Raw genomic sequence first — 14,183 nt, 5'->3', positions numbered from 1 at the left:
AGTAATGTAATGTGATAGCCTTCATTAATAACAAATAAATGTATAAAGTATAAAGAAAAAACTCCCACACACCTGCAACAGAGGGATGAGGAGAAAAACAGTGATAGTTATAACTGACAGTCAGAAATAAAAGGCAGTATCAACACAGCAGCCAGCAAACAGTCACATATAATGCATATGCAATTTAGTTGCAATGGGCTCTGAATCAACTACTCAAAACACGATGCTTGGTAGGATATAGAGCATTATATACCTGACCCATGGGAGAGGTATACAAGGAGACTGACCCAAAGACCTCCTGAGACCAACAGCTACAGCAGCGCACAGATAATCGACTGAGAGTGTCTCATATACACGAGGCGAGTAGGAAGAGCAACCCAGATGTGCGAAAACCTCTGAAGGAACTGCATCTGGGTAGGTTTGCCAGGGGAGAGTCTACCTTCCCTAAGCTGCATCAACCAGCCGGGTATGATTGCCTCATGGCAGCAGAAGAGTCTACTGGAAATCCCCGGCGTCAAACAATAAGGCCCCGGCGATGTCGTGAGGACGCGGACACTTCGAGCCCTCACTGCAGCGGTTTCCGGTGCGTCTCCGACGCCAGAAACAAGAAATTGCCTTACCTGACATGTCTGTGCTTCCGGTTGCAGTCCGGGCCCCAGCATCGCTGCTAGCAAGCTCTGCCTTGACACACCGAAATCACCAGAGATGTTACTGGTGTTGCGGCCCGCTCAGATGCTCAGACTGCTAACTCAAAACATAGAAAATACAAGATTAGGACTGCCTGAGCAGTCCCCTGTTACAAATGTGTCTGAATTCTGCCGCACCAAACGAACAACTGAATGCCTGTGGCCAGGGGTGGGGTATATGTGGAGGAGGACCAGAGGCATCCTGGGAGCTGAAAGTTTTAACTGTTTGGTACCTGGATCACTCCAACCACATTATCCCATAGTATCCCTGTGGATCCCTATGGAACCTGAAGAAGAAAGGTCAAGGCCTATTTATGACCCCAGAATGTAGATATTACTTAAGCTACGTAAACACTATGCAATCACTCAGTAAATCAGATAAACGCTCCGATCCTCAGAGCAATGATCTTATCAGTGTGACCCCCGTACACAGTGAGCCATTTGTAGCTCATTGTGCACGTTCCTCAATGGATCAGGAGGTTAGGCATCTTAAACTGCATATAAGATACGACCTCCCGATCAGACTGATTGCAGGTGTGTTTTTTTAAGCAGTTTAATGGCTAACGCCAATATCGGGTGATTGGCCCGATAATTGCATAGGTGCGTTACTTAGCTTCGGGGTAGCTTCTGCCACCAGCAGAAGTGCCTAATGCTACAAAAATTACAATACACTGTGTGGCAATATCATGGTAGGTGGCAATAGTGAGCCATGTACAGTATTCTGTGTGGGACCCGCCCACACAGGGTAGAACAAGGAATTGTGAGCACACCTAGAGGCTGACTTATGGAGAGAGCTCAGGTGAGAGCTAACGAGGAAGACCAGTCAGGCTACATGTGGAATCATTCCAAGGAGGACTGTGGCAGCTACAGAGCCCAGTGAGCCAAAAGGCCAGTGGGGAAAAGGCTTGGCCGATGTCTAGACCTGCAGTCAGGCAGGGAGTACCGCAAATCTCTGGGACGGTTTGTGTGGCTTTGTGGAAGTCAGGCCAGTGTCCAGACCTGCAAGCCAGGCAGGGAGGACCACAAGAGAGACTTTGTGTGAAGTCAGGTGGCTGTGTTTATACCTGTAAGAGACAGGCATGGGACTACAAAAGATTGTTATATTTGCAGACTAGCTGCCCAATATAGTCAGGGTTCAAGCAGTGAGGTAGTGCCCTGCATGAGGGGTTAGGTTGTTTATTATTTTGTTCCTGAAATGCTGACAAATAAAGCACCATTTATTTTCATTTAAACCTAAAAAAACTGCGCGTGGATCTTTATTATGCACCTACTCACTGCCTCAATACTGAGCTAATTACCCCAGATATATAATTACAGGTACAGAAACAGACAAGTTATATATTGTATATAGGGATGCTAAGGCTTTATATGACCAGATATGTACCAAACAAACCTCAATTATCAAAAAAAACAAATACTTTCGTTAGGGAAACCGTCCTGGTAAACTTTTAGCAAGAATGGTAAAATCTTAGACGTCTTCTAAGCCTATTTCTTTAATCAATTTGACCCCCTCCGAGTCCACTAGGATGCCTGATAAAATCGCAGAAGCATTTTTACAATATTATGAAACATTATACCAGGCACCTATGGATGACTCAGATAAAGGAATTAAGTTTTTGGAACAGGCAGGATTAACCAAACTTACACCATTAGATAGAGAGAGTCTTCTTTTATCTATAACAGAGCAAGAGATTACTTCTATTATAAAAGCGTTACCTACTGGTAAAACCCCGGGCGGAAATCCTGCACCACCTGCATTTAATACCGCACGCATTATAGTTATACCGAAACCCAATAAAGACCCTGCTTTAGTCGCCTCATACCACCCAATTTCTCTGCTCAGTCAGGACCTGAAATTGTTTTCCAAAATTATGGCCCAGCGCTTACAATCTTTACTACCTAAATTATTGCATCCGGCTCAAACAGGCTTCATTAAAGGACGTCACTCTACTCACAATATACGCACAATTTTAGCAGCAATGCATCAGTCACATATGGAGAAAAGTAAAAGAAACATTGTGGTGAGTTGTGACGCTGACAAGGCATTCGATAGAGTGTCTTGGTCTCATTTAATACGCATATTTAACTATCAAGAGTTTGGTCCCGATTTTATTCATATATTTGAAACATTATATCAAGATCCGAAAGCCTTTTTGACAATAAATCTCTTAAATACCAAACCATTTTGCCTAACTCGAGGCACGAGACAAGGTTGCCCACTTTCGACACTACTTTTTGATTTAGCCCTAGATCCCCTCCTTGCGTCATTTCGAAAAAGCAAGGGACTGGCGAGGCATTTTCTTGGCAAAACACGAGATTACATTTTCGGTATTTGCTGATGACCTCCTATTATATTTTGCCAACCCTAAGGAAGCTATTCCACTACTCCTACAAATTCTGCAGGTGTTCGAGGAGATAGCGGGTTTTAAAATTAACTATGGCCTTGGCCTTTTTTGGGGAGGCGAAGGCAGGATGGGAAAATTCCTTTCCCTTCAAATGGGCAGATAAATACATTACTTACTTAGGGGTCAATGTTCCTTCGCACCCTTCTCAGCTATATGAGGTTAACTATACCCCATTATTGTTAAAAACATATAATGATTTCAATAAATGGGCCCATCTTCCACTATCCTACATAGGTAGATGTCACCTTTACAAAATGATCAGTTTCCCCAGATTACTTTATATTCTCCAAATATTGCCAATTATCCTGGACAAAAACAAGAGATATGGTAAGAACTTACCTTTGTTATCTCTGTTTCTACGAAGTCCATAGGGTCCACAGGGTTGACCTTGGGGTATAGCTGGATCTGGATCCATGGTCACCACGCAGTTAAAGCTTTAGCTGCTCCCAGGATGCACTTGGGTCCATCCTCCTCTATACCCCGCCTCCGAGCCACAGGCACCTCAATTGGTAAGCAGCCCAGGCCGGAGGAGGAGACTAAACAGAGAGAAGGAAGACTGGAACACACAAGAAAACCATACTCGCAGAAATGGGAGACTGAAAACCGGTGACCAGCCACACAGCCCATTCGAAGCCAGGTGCGTCAGGGCGGGCGCCCTGTGGACCCTATGGACTTCGTAGAAACAGAGATAACAAAGGTAAGTTCTTACCATATCTCTTGTTTTCTACTTCAGGGTCCATAGGGGGTCCACCGGGTTGACCTTGGGGATGTCCCAAAGCAGTTCAACTAAGGGCGGGGACGCTCCTGTGCAGAAAGGAGAATCCTGCGCCCAAAGGATGAATCCTGAGAGGCAAAGGTGTCAAATGCATAAAATCTCAAAAACGTCTAAATGGAAGACCAAGTGGCTGCCTTGCACAGCTGAACAGCGGAGGCACCACGTCTAGCAGCCCAAGAAGGACCCACAGACCGAGTGGAATGAGCCTTAACAGAGGCTGGAACAGGTAAACCTTCCTGTACATAAGCCTCCCTAATAACAGAACAAAGCCAACGGGCTAAGGTTTGTTTGGTTTTCATAAGAGGGGTTGGCCTGCCAACAAAGAGGACAAACAACGAATCGGACCTTCTAACTGAAGCAGTCCGATCAACATAAATTCTTAGAGCATGGACAACGTCCAATGAAGCCTCACCAGCTGTAAGATCAGGAGACTGAAAAGCTGGCACCACAAGTTCCCGAGTGATGTGGAACTTAGAAACAACTTTAGGCAAAAACTCAGGACGAGTGCAAAGTACTGCTCAGTCCTGGTGAAAAATTAAGAAGGGGGGACTACAGGAAAGTGCCCCCAACTCGGATACTCTCCTGGCCGAAGCAATTGCCATGAGAAGCAGTCTTAAGTGTTAACCACTTGAGGTCAACCGACTCAAGAGGTTCAAAGGGAGGTCCCTGCAGGACCCAAAGAACCACCGCCAAGTCCCATGGAGCCACAGGAGGCACAAAGGGAGGTTGAATCCTAAGCACACCTTGGAAAAAAGTGTGAACATCAGGCAGGGAAGCGATCCGTCGTTGGAACCATACGGACAGAGCAGACACGTGAACCTTCAGGGAAGCAAGACGTAAGCCCAGGTCAAGACCTGACTGCAGAAATGCCAAAATCCTAGAAACCCTGAACACCTGAGGATCAAAGTTTCTGGACTCACACCACTGAAAGTAAGTGTGCCACACTCTGTGGTAAATCCGTGCAGAGGCAGACTTACACGCCCTCAGCATGGTACCGATGACGGAGGTAGAAAAACCGCGGGACCTTAAGACAGCTGTCTCAAGAGCCACGCCGTCAAAGACAGCCGACCCAGAACCGGGTAAAGGCAGGACCCCTGAGACAGCAGGTCCCGACACTGAGGCAGAAGGAACGGAGCGTCTACGGACAAGCTCCTGAGATCGGAGTACCAAGGACGTCTGGGCCACGCTGGAGCCACCAGCAGAAACGTGCCCCCATCCTGTTTGATTTTTCTGAGTACCCGAGGTAGCAGGGAGATCGGAGGGAACAGGTACGCTAGGTGAAATGTCCATTTCACCAACAGCGCGTCCACCAGGCTTGCGCCTGCGTCCCTTGTCCTTGAGCCGTCCACGGGTAACTTGTAATTGTGATGAGAGGCCATCAGGTCCAACTCCGGCAGTCCCCATCTGTTCACGAGAAGTTGAAACACCTCTGGGTGAAGCGACCATTCCCCGGGATGCACGTCGTGACGGCTGAGGAAGTCTGCCTCCCAATTTAGGACTCCCGGGATCGGTGGAAGGTGGCGCTCCGCCCAATCCAGGATCTGAGACACCTCTGACATCGCAGCTCGGCTGCGAGTTCCTCCCTGGTGATTGATGTACGCCACTGTGGTGGCGTTGTCGGATTGCACTTGCACTGCCCTTCCGTGAAGAGCGGTGCCTGACGACAGCAGAGCTCTGTACACGGCCCGCAGCTCCAGCACGTTTATGGGAAGAACTGCTTCTTCCGCAGACCAACGGTCCTGAAGAGACAACGAGCCGGTCACTGCCCCCCAACCCCGGAGACTGGCATCTGTTGTGAGTAGAACCCAGTCCGTGATCCAAAAGGGGCGACCCTCGATGAGATGAGCTGGCTGAAGCCACCAAGCTAGAGAGTGGCGCACATCCGAAGACAAGACCAGTGTCTGGGATCGGATCCGGTGAGGTAACCCATTCCACTCCAATAGAATCTGCCCCTGCAGGGGCCTGGAATGGAACTGGGCGAATTCCACCATGTCGAACGCCGACACCATGGACCCTAGGACTCTCATGGCAGAGTGTACCGACACCCTGGCCCTGCTCAGGCAACTGTGTATCCGCAGTTGTAGGCAAGACACCTTTTCCGGAGTCAGGAAAATCCTTTGCGGACGAGAATCCAGAAGGGCTCCCGAATGAACCATCCATTGTGATGGGATCAGAGATGACTTCTTCCAATTTATCAACCACCCGTGTGCCTGAAGACAAGCAATGGTCAGGTGGAGATGTCGAAGAAGTACCTCCGGGGAGCTCGCCAGCAAAAGAAGATCGTCCAGATACGGCAGCAGCCGTATGCCCTGGTCCCGAAGGTGGGCGGCCATAATTGCCATCATGTTGGTGAACACCCTCAGAGCCGTGGAAAGGCCAAAAGGCAACGCCTGAAACTGGTAGTGATGCTGCAGTATAGCAAACCTCAGATACCTCTGGTGTGCCAGTGCTATGGGCACATGAAGATAGGCGTCCTGGATATCCAGGGAGACCATGTAGTCCCCGGGTTCCATCGCCAGAATGATGGAACGTAACGTTTCCATCCTGAACCTGGGAACCCTGAGGTATTTGTTCAGAGACTTCAAATTCAGGATGGGGAGATGAGAACCATTGGGCTTCTGTACCAGAAACAGAGTAGAATAGTATCCCGTCCCGCGTTGAGACTGCGGAACGGGAACAATGACCCCTGCTTATAGCAAGGACTGTACAGCTACCTGCATCTGGGAAGCTTTGGTCTTGTCCAGAGAAGGACTCGTGCAAAAAAACTGGCGTGGCGGCCGGACCCGAAAAGACAGGGCGTACCCCTGAGAGACTACTTCTCGAACCCAGGCATACGTGGTGGTATTGTGCCAACACTGGGCGAACTGGAGAAGTCGGCCTCCCACTCTGAGGTCCCCCAGAGGGAGGCCCACCACATCAGGCCGCCGGTTTATCTTCCTGCTTGGAAGAAGGGCGCTGAGCACTCCAGGCTTGCTTCTTGGGTTTAGGGGTGGACTTAGTCACCGACTGTCTCAGGAAGGACTGACCTTTTGCCTTACCCTGAACCCGAAAGGAATGAAAAGCAGAGCTCCAAACCTTGGCAGGCGTTGCCGCTGAAGGGAGGAAAGCGGACTTGGATTTAGCCAGGGTGTCCACTATTTTGTCCAAGTCCGGACCAAACAGTAATTCCCCATTGAAAGGTAAGGCCTCCAGGCCCTTCTTTGAATCGGAGTCCGCTCGCCAGGACCTCAGCCATAAGGATCGGCGGGCAGACACTGCTGCAGCCGATACTCGAGAAGTCAGCAGACTAGCATCCAAAGAAGCTTCACCAATGTAGGAAGCAGCTTCCCTCATCTGTCCCAACAACGCCCTCTGGACATCCGGAACGTCGTCCGGAAAGGTATCCTCCAATGCGTTGGCCCATCCCTCAATGGCCTTGGCCACCCAGGAGATGGCCATGGATGGTCGGGCCACTGCCCCTGAGAGGGAGAAAATGGACTTTAAGCAAGTCTCAACTTTCCTGTCCGTGGGATCCTTCAGTGAGGACATAGACGGTAATGGCAAAGTAGCGCTCCGAGTTAAACGGGTGAAATGAGAATCTACCGCCGGTGGAGTTTCCCATTTTTTACAATGTGCCTCAGGAAAGGGGTAATTAGAAGCCAACCGCTTCTGAGGTAGAAATCTCTTACTGGGCGCCTGCCAAGCCACCGCCATATGATCCGTCAACTGATCAGACATGGGAAACACCGCAGAAGCCACCTTCGTTTTTTGAAAACTAGGATACTTCGACTTAGGAGCTGGTGCCTCATCCTCTATAAGGAGAATGGCTCGCACCGCCCTAACCAGTGCTCGCACATTAATGGACGACTTGGTATCCATTTCCTGTACCGATGTGTCCGAGTCAGTGTCATCAGGAACCTCCCCATCATCTGAGGACCCCTCTGAGTCCGATACATGAGCCGCCTGCGCCATTAATGTGCGTTTTGACGCCCTAGAAGGCATGTCAGTCTGCAACAGTCTGAAAAGCCAAAGACGCGGCCGCCAAATTTTGTACGGCACTGGAGAGCACATCCACCCAGGGTGGAGGAGCCGCCATAGGGGCCTGGAAGGGCACCACAGACTGCTGCGTCACAGGGGAAGCCTGTAGATACATAGGCAACCCCGCATAAGGATCAACAGCCAGAGACCCGGGAGGGTTCGCAATAATTGCGGGACACCCGGGGAATGGGTGACGGCCGGGTGAGGCAACGTCCTAGCAGGAACCGCAGTCGGGACCGACAGACGGTCCGCAATAGACACCAGCACCTGAGAAAACATCGCCCATGGTGGTTCCTGCGTCATAGGAGGTTTTGAGGGGCCAGGAACCACCTGGCACTGTTTACACAGGCCATCCTGTGACAAATCCTCCCTATCCACTCCTGCAGAACAGCGTCCGCAGGATACCAACACCGAAGCCACGGAGTGCTCAATCTCCTTGTCCGACATGACAAAATATATTACAGAAATAAATTTATCTGGCAACAGTCGAATCAAGCGCACTCACCAGTGTGCTGAACAACAGCCCACAATATGGTACGGTGTAGCACACAACTGTATGTGACGGACCTCACAAATACGTGATTTATATAGGTGAGGTTTATAGAAACACCCTTCCCCCGCACACCTGTAGGGCTTGTAGGAGAAGTAAAGGGATAGGTATAAGCTGACAGTAAGTAGAAATATGCACAGACAGGCAGCACTAGCAAAAGTCACATACCATGCAGAGAAGTTATACTCACTGCACCTTTTCCACTACAATCAACCTCCCAGATTCAGTGTCTGGGAGGGCTATAGCGCTGTGTACACTGTCCTTGATCGGGGGAGAGGTACACAGGGGGACCGGTCCGCGTGCTCCCTGAGAGATCTGCGCTGCCACAGAGAAGATGGCCCCCAGAGACCTCAGAGGAGGAGTGGCCGAGTAATCTGCAGCTCAGCGACGCCAGACTACGTGCTGAAAGGCGCGCTGAGCTGAGGGGATGAGCTGCTAAACAGGGAAGGCTTCCTCCCCTGGCTAGCCATTAACCCCAGGGCTGCCGGCTACCCGCTTGCCGTGTTAAATCCCTGGTGGTCTAGTGGTCTCACGGGGTATACCTCCGAGGAGAGGGAGCCCGCCGCCACTGCTAGCAGCCCCCGGTCTGTCCCCTAGAACCGGGGGCAAAGGACTGCATTATAGTAAAATCCGCGAGCCGCTGCTAATTGGCGACTCGCGGCTTACCTTCTCCCCGGCGTCTCCGGCAGTAGTCCAGGGAGGTCCCCAGAGTCCGGCTAGTACGGACTCTGGCCTCCTGCCGCAATCCCCAGTGCGATACTGGCGTCGCGGCGCCAGCGGGGAGTAAGAGCGGCAGCGTGGGCGTCTGCACAGACAGCCCTTCGCTGCCACTCTGAAGAGCTCAGTAAAAATAAAAAAATTAAAGGCTCATAGAAAAAATTAAAAAGCTTTGGGGGGCTGCTCCTGCAGCCCCTCTGCGCAGGGTGACCCGACTCCGGCCGAGCACCAACTCAAACTGAGGTGCCTGTGGCTCGGGGGCGGGGTATAGAGGAGGATGGACCCAAGTGCATCCTGGGAGCAGCTAAAGCTTTAACTGCGTGGTGCCCGTGGATCCAGATCCAGCTATACCCCAAGGTCAACCCTGTGGACCCTGAAGTAGAAAGAGACCTTACATTTTGTGATCAGGCCCTACAAAAATTTATATGGGCAGGAAAACGACCCAGAATTTAATTGTTTAAATTGCAACAGCAGACACATTTAGGAGGGGTAAATCTGCCATGTCTCAGACAATTTGCTATGGCTGCTAATTATCGAATAGCAACGGACTGGATTGGAGGTCACAACATTTACACCACATACTCTATGGAGCAGGCATTTATTCCCCACCACAACCTGATATCTCTTTTACATACCCATCCTCGTAATATACCTTCAGAAGCTAGAGAAAACATATTAATAAATACGACATGCATAGCATGGAGAGTTATTAGATCACAAACCCATTTATCCAAATTGTCCTCAATTTTTTTACCATTATGGAAAAATTCGTCTTTTCCACCTGGTAACTCCGCCCAATTTAAATGCTGGCACGCCAGTGGTGTTTGGTCGTGTAAAAATTGGTAAATGTACCGAACACTTCAACCTCTCACTCGTTCACAAATGCAGGAGAAATTTCCTCTGGTCACTATCCCTTTATTTCCATATCTACAGGCGATGAGTTATATATAAAAAAATGTGTCGCGTGGATTTTCGGAAGCCGATCTAAACTGGTGTCTAGATAGTGCACTACGCTGTAAACCAAAAGAACCCTTTTCAACATCTTTTATATATTCCTGTGCCCGACCACTTATTGATTTAGAAACAAGTACTACAGGACTTGCAAAATGGAAGGAGGTCTTCCCACAAATCCCCATAGAGTCTATTGCTCTTTCATGTTTTAAAATGAACAAACAACTGGGATCAGTATCTTATGCTGAAATGCATCTAAAAATATTACACAGAGCATACTACACCCCTAGATTGAAATACATTATTGGTGATGCGCCTGACGCAAACTGTTATAAATGCTCAGCGCCTAACGCTTATATCGTGCACTGCCTGTGGGATTGTCCACAGGTACAAGTTTTCTGGGAGGAACTTAATAATTATATTAAAGAAATTCTAAAAATTGATTTTGTGATTCTTAGAGAATGGGCTTTTTGGAATATATCGGAAAACACACATTCTCAGAGATTGACTAAGGGAAAAAAGCTACTTATGCCCAAATTGACGGCAGCAGCTAAAAAGACCATTCTCTCCCAATGGATTGACCCTAACCCACCTACTCTTACATTATTACACCCTAGAATTATATTTTTGTTTACAATGGATTGGACAGAGACGTCCACTAATAAAGAAAAGTATACTGAAAGTTTTTTTGGCACATGGTTACCCTATATTCGTACTCTTTCCCCATCACTTAAGGACTCCATACGGAAATGTTTCCAACTAACATCATGGTTTAATTTGGAAGTGCTTGATAATGGCCCCCCTTTTTGACCTGACTTGATCTATGATTTTGATCTATACCATTAATGGAAACCGATTTACTGACAGTAATAATATATGTAACGATGTATATAAATGTTTCTTATATGCGCAACTACAATTTATATCTGGATTTCCACACTGCAAATATTATAATTATTTTGTTGAATGATTGTGAATATATATTTGTATCACAATATTTTGTTGTTCTAACAATAAAAATTATTTAAAAAAAAAAAAAAAGTTATATACTGTAGTGCAACTTTGGGTTGTTTTTTGGAGCGTGGGTCCCCTGGATTGCTTTGGTTGGTCTGCTTCAGGGCATCAGATTATAACACATTCTTCCTTTTTTGCACATTTAAAACTTTACTGTTTGTTTTTATTTTCACTTCTATTCTATATATGCAGCCGCAGCTGCTCTTACCTTTCTTACTTCACACATCACTTATCTTATTAGAGCGATGCCCTTGGGTGGCTCGGCTGAGCTGATTTGGGGGTGTCCTGCGCTCTGGATTTGAAACTTAGTATGTTAGGGACCTACCATACAGAGGTTACCTGGATATGGTGGGTAGGCCCATAACCTTGGCCATGATTATGCTAAAAACCTATTTATTGCAAAAAAAAATAAAAAACAAAATGTATGGGTGTGCAGTCCAGGATTCTTTCCTATATCATTACAGGTATTCTGGACACTGGCTCTGGATGTAGTTGCTGGGAGAGACTTTGTGTGCCACTACAATACAAGTAAGACACCAATATATTAAAAAGTATGCAAGTCCGAGAATCACTACCCTTGGTGGAGCGTCTAAGTGGTTCCATGTGTCGCACACAGGATAGGTGTGGAGGACACATCTGTATGGTCCCTTTATTTATGGTATGTACAAATAATCTTGAATATCCATCTAACGTGAAAGCCATGAAATACATGCTGTCCTTAAGTGCACACAGAATAGAGGTTACAGTATTTTGTTTTAGGATTAAATATACAGGTTTTACCTACGGCAAACTAAAATTATATAGATCATACCAATATATGCTATATATCAGCCTCACCTCTTTGCCCCAGTACAGACCATTTTCCCAGAGCTGAATATAAGTGCTGTTGTCCTGGGTTCCCGGATTCTCATGATAACTGCTGCAAATCTCTAAAGACAGGATATACATACATACATACATACATACATACATACATACATACCCTACCTTTGGGTTGTATTCTGCATTTCTGGCATGCAAGGCAATTTTCTTTAAGTCAAGTTTACAGGCTAAATTCACAGTGGACACAATATTTCTGGAGAAATCAAAAACAAAGTGGAAAACACATTTGCATTTCCAGTAACCAATTTCATTCAAAAGGGATATCCAACATTAAGTCAGTGTTAGAATACATAGAAAAAGATTTGTTCAACATTTTCACATTTAGATTTAAGTGTTAGAAAATAAACAAAAACATTAATTTGTTTGTAATGGCCAAATATTTTGATTTGCTGAAGAGATTATAGGCCCAAAAACAAAAAAACCCACACTGGGCAACATGGATTGCTTGGGGGTGTGGTACAAGTAGTTTGGTATCTGGGATAAAGGCATCAGTGAAGTCTATGTAGGACAGTATTGGAGGTGCGTAGGACTTGTGTGCAATTAGCATACACTGTTGCTGGTCCATGGGGCCTATGCACTAAGCTGTGTTAGGAGATAAAAAGTGAACAGAGATAAGGTACCAACCAAACACAGCTTAGTAAATAGACCTCTATGTGAGCAAACATCTGCCAGCAACACATACTGTACATACCCCAAAGTGACTGGCCACTGGGCTGGAGCTAAGGAATGTCCATTTTCATAAACTAACTCTTTTGCTCATATGTATCTAGATTAAGATGCTGAGGGGCTTATTTAAGATCAAGGGGCCCCCGGTAATTAAGTATCCAACTCGCTGTAAGTTGCGATGTTTGACACTTATATACCAGAGAAATTCTGCGTTGCTCCAGTGCAAACGACGGCTGCTCTGAATAGCAGCTGTCCTTACAATACTTGCCACCATTCATATCGCCACTAATTAGTAGTGGCAGAATTCAATACTAACTACAAAAAAAGAGAAGAGAATCCCGCACTGGAATATATTAATTGATTGATTAAATACCAACAATTATAGTGATAAACCTTTAATTTCAGGTATTCTGATGTGTTGGTGGACCTGACTGTATATATATCAATCCCTAATTAATTTTCCGACTTTATTTTTATTATTATATTTTGGTCATCTTATCACTCATATTTCGATTATTATATTTATTGTTCTAGTAATTATGGTTGCTGTAATTAGATTACTATAGTTTCACATACTATACCGGTCCGTTTTAGGTTTTGATAGAATGAAGCAATGTGTGTTTGACTTAATGTGTCAGTTCCCTTATAAAAACAGTTTTACAATAACCTATTAAGTTTTTTTTTTTTTTTAAACCGCCAGCAAGGGATAGGTTAATAGGTATCCACAACAAGGGCAGCAGCTGAAAACGGACGGGCTCATTGAGGAATAAAATACTCACTTGCATTTCTGCTATACAATTAAGATCAATAGGATCTACCTGATACATTATATGTGTGGCTATTAACAGATTTGATATACACATTACTTCTCCTGCTTCTCTTCAAACAACCAGTGTCATTATTGCTACCATATGTTTTAGGAAACTGATGTACAGTGAATATGCTATACGATTGATATCTTTATACCAGTACTGATATCACCGACATTGACTTCCACTGTTAAAGCTAACAAACTATCATACTTATCTTTATGTCCTACATGCTTGGGATCCTTTTCAGGCATATTCATGCATTAAAATGATCAATTACACTGAAATGGATAAACTTAAGATATGCACTAATGTTGTTATGTGGGAACTACAATGCATCAGAAAGTTTCTGATTGTATCTGCATGAGGTTATACCTTTATTATTCAGTCCAGGTTTTCAGGATTCACCCGTTTCATTGTTTGTGAAGACATAACTGTAGTGATATATGCTTGTGAACTATTTGTAGTTTTGGCATATAAGGATTAAGTACATCTTCACTACACAGTCTTTGGAGAGTTCGTGATCTACGTATAAGGGGAACATATAAACCTAAGGTTTCACTGCCACAACACCATTTTGGAAGGGCAATCGCCGTTATTATTACTGTTATCTTACTTCCGGTTTTTGAGGGCTTATCAATATTATCGCCTATTGTTGGACACTCATGCAATTTAAATTCAGGTAGCAGATAGTAGTAGATAGAGAGCACT

At 46.0% G+C, this 14,183-nt stretch overlaps 1 protein-coding gene across 1 annotated transcript in view; it reads right to left on the bottom strand.

The window, feature by feature from the left end:
- The window catches only part of LOC148442742 (TATA box-binding protein-like 2), a 57,666-nt gene that overhangs the window by 18,692 nt on the left and 24,791 nt on the right, over positions 1-14,183 (bottom strand). Inside the window, exons 3-4 of the mRNA XM_088463543.1 lie at positions 12,103-12,190; positions 11,953-12,044 (exon numbers count right to left, since the gene is read on the bottom strand). Of these exons, the coding sequence (XP_088319669.1) occupies positions 11,953-12,044; positions 12,103-12,190 (180 nt within the window). The remainder of the gene's footprint in view (positions 1-11,952; positions 12,045-12,102; positions 12,191-14,183) is intronic.

The sequence above is a fragment of the Taudactylus pleione genome, unplaced genomic scaffold, assembly GCF_031769625.1.
Source record: "Taudactylus pleione unplaced genomic scaffold, aTauple2 ptg001400l, whole genome shotgun sequence".
In the NCBI taxonomy this organism is placed as follows: domain Eukaryota; kingdom Metazoa; phylum Chordata; class Amphibia; order Anura; family Myobatrachidae; genus Taudactylus; species Taudactylus pleione.
The sequence above is the reverse complement of the archived record's forward strand: the minus strand, read 5'-3'. Positions and strand labels throughout refer to the sequence as shown.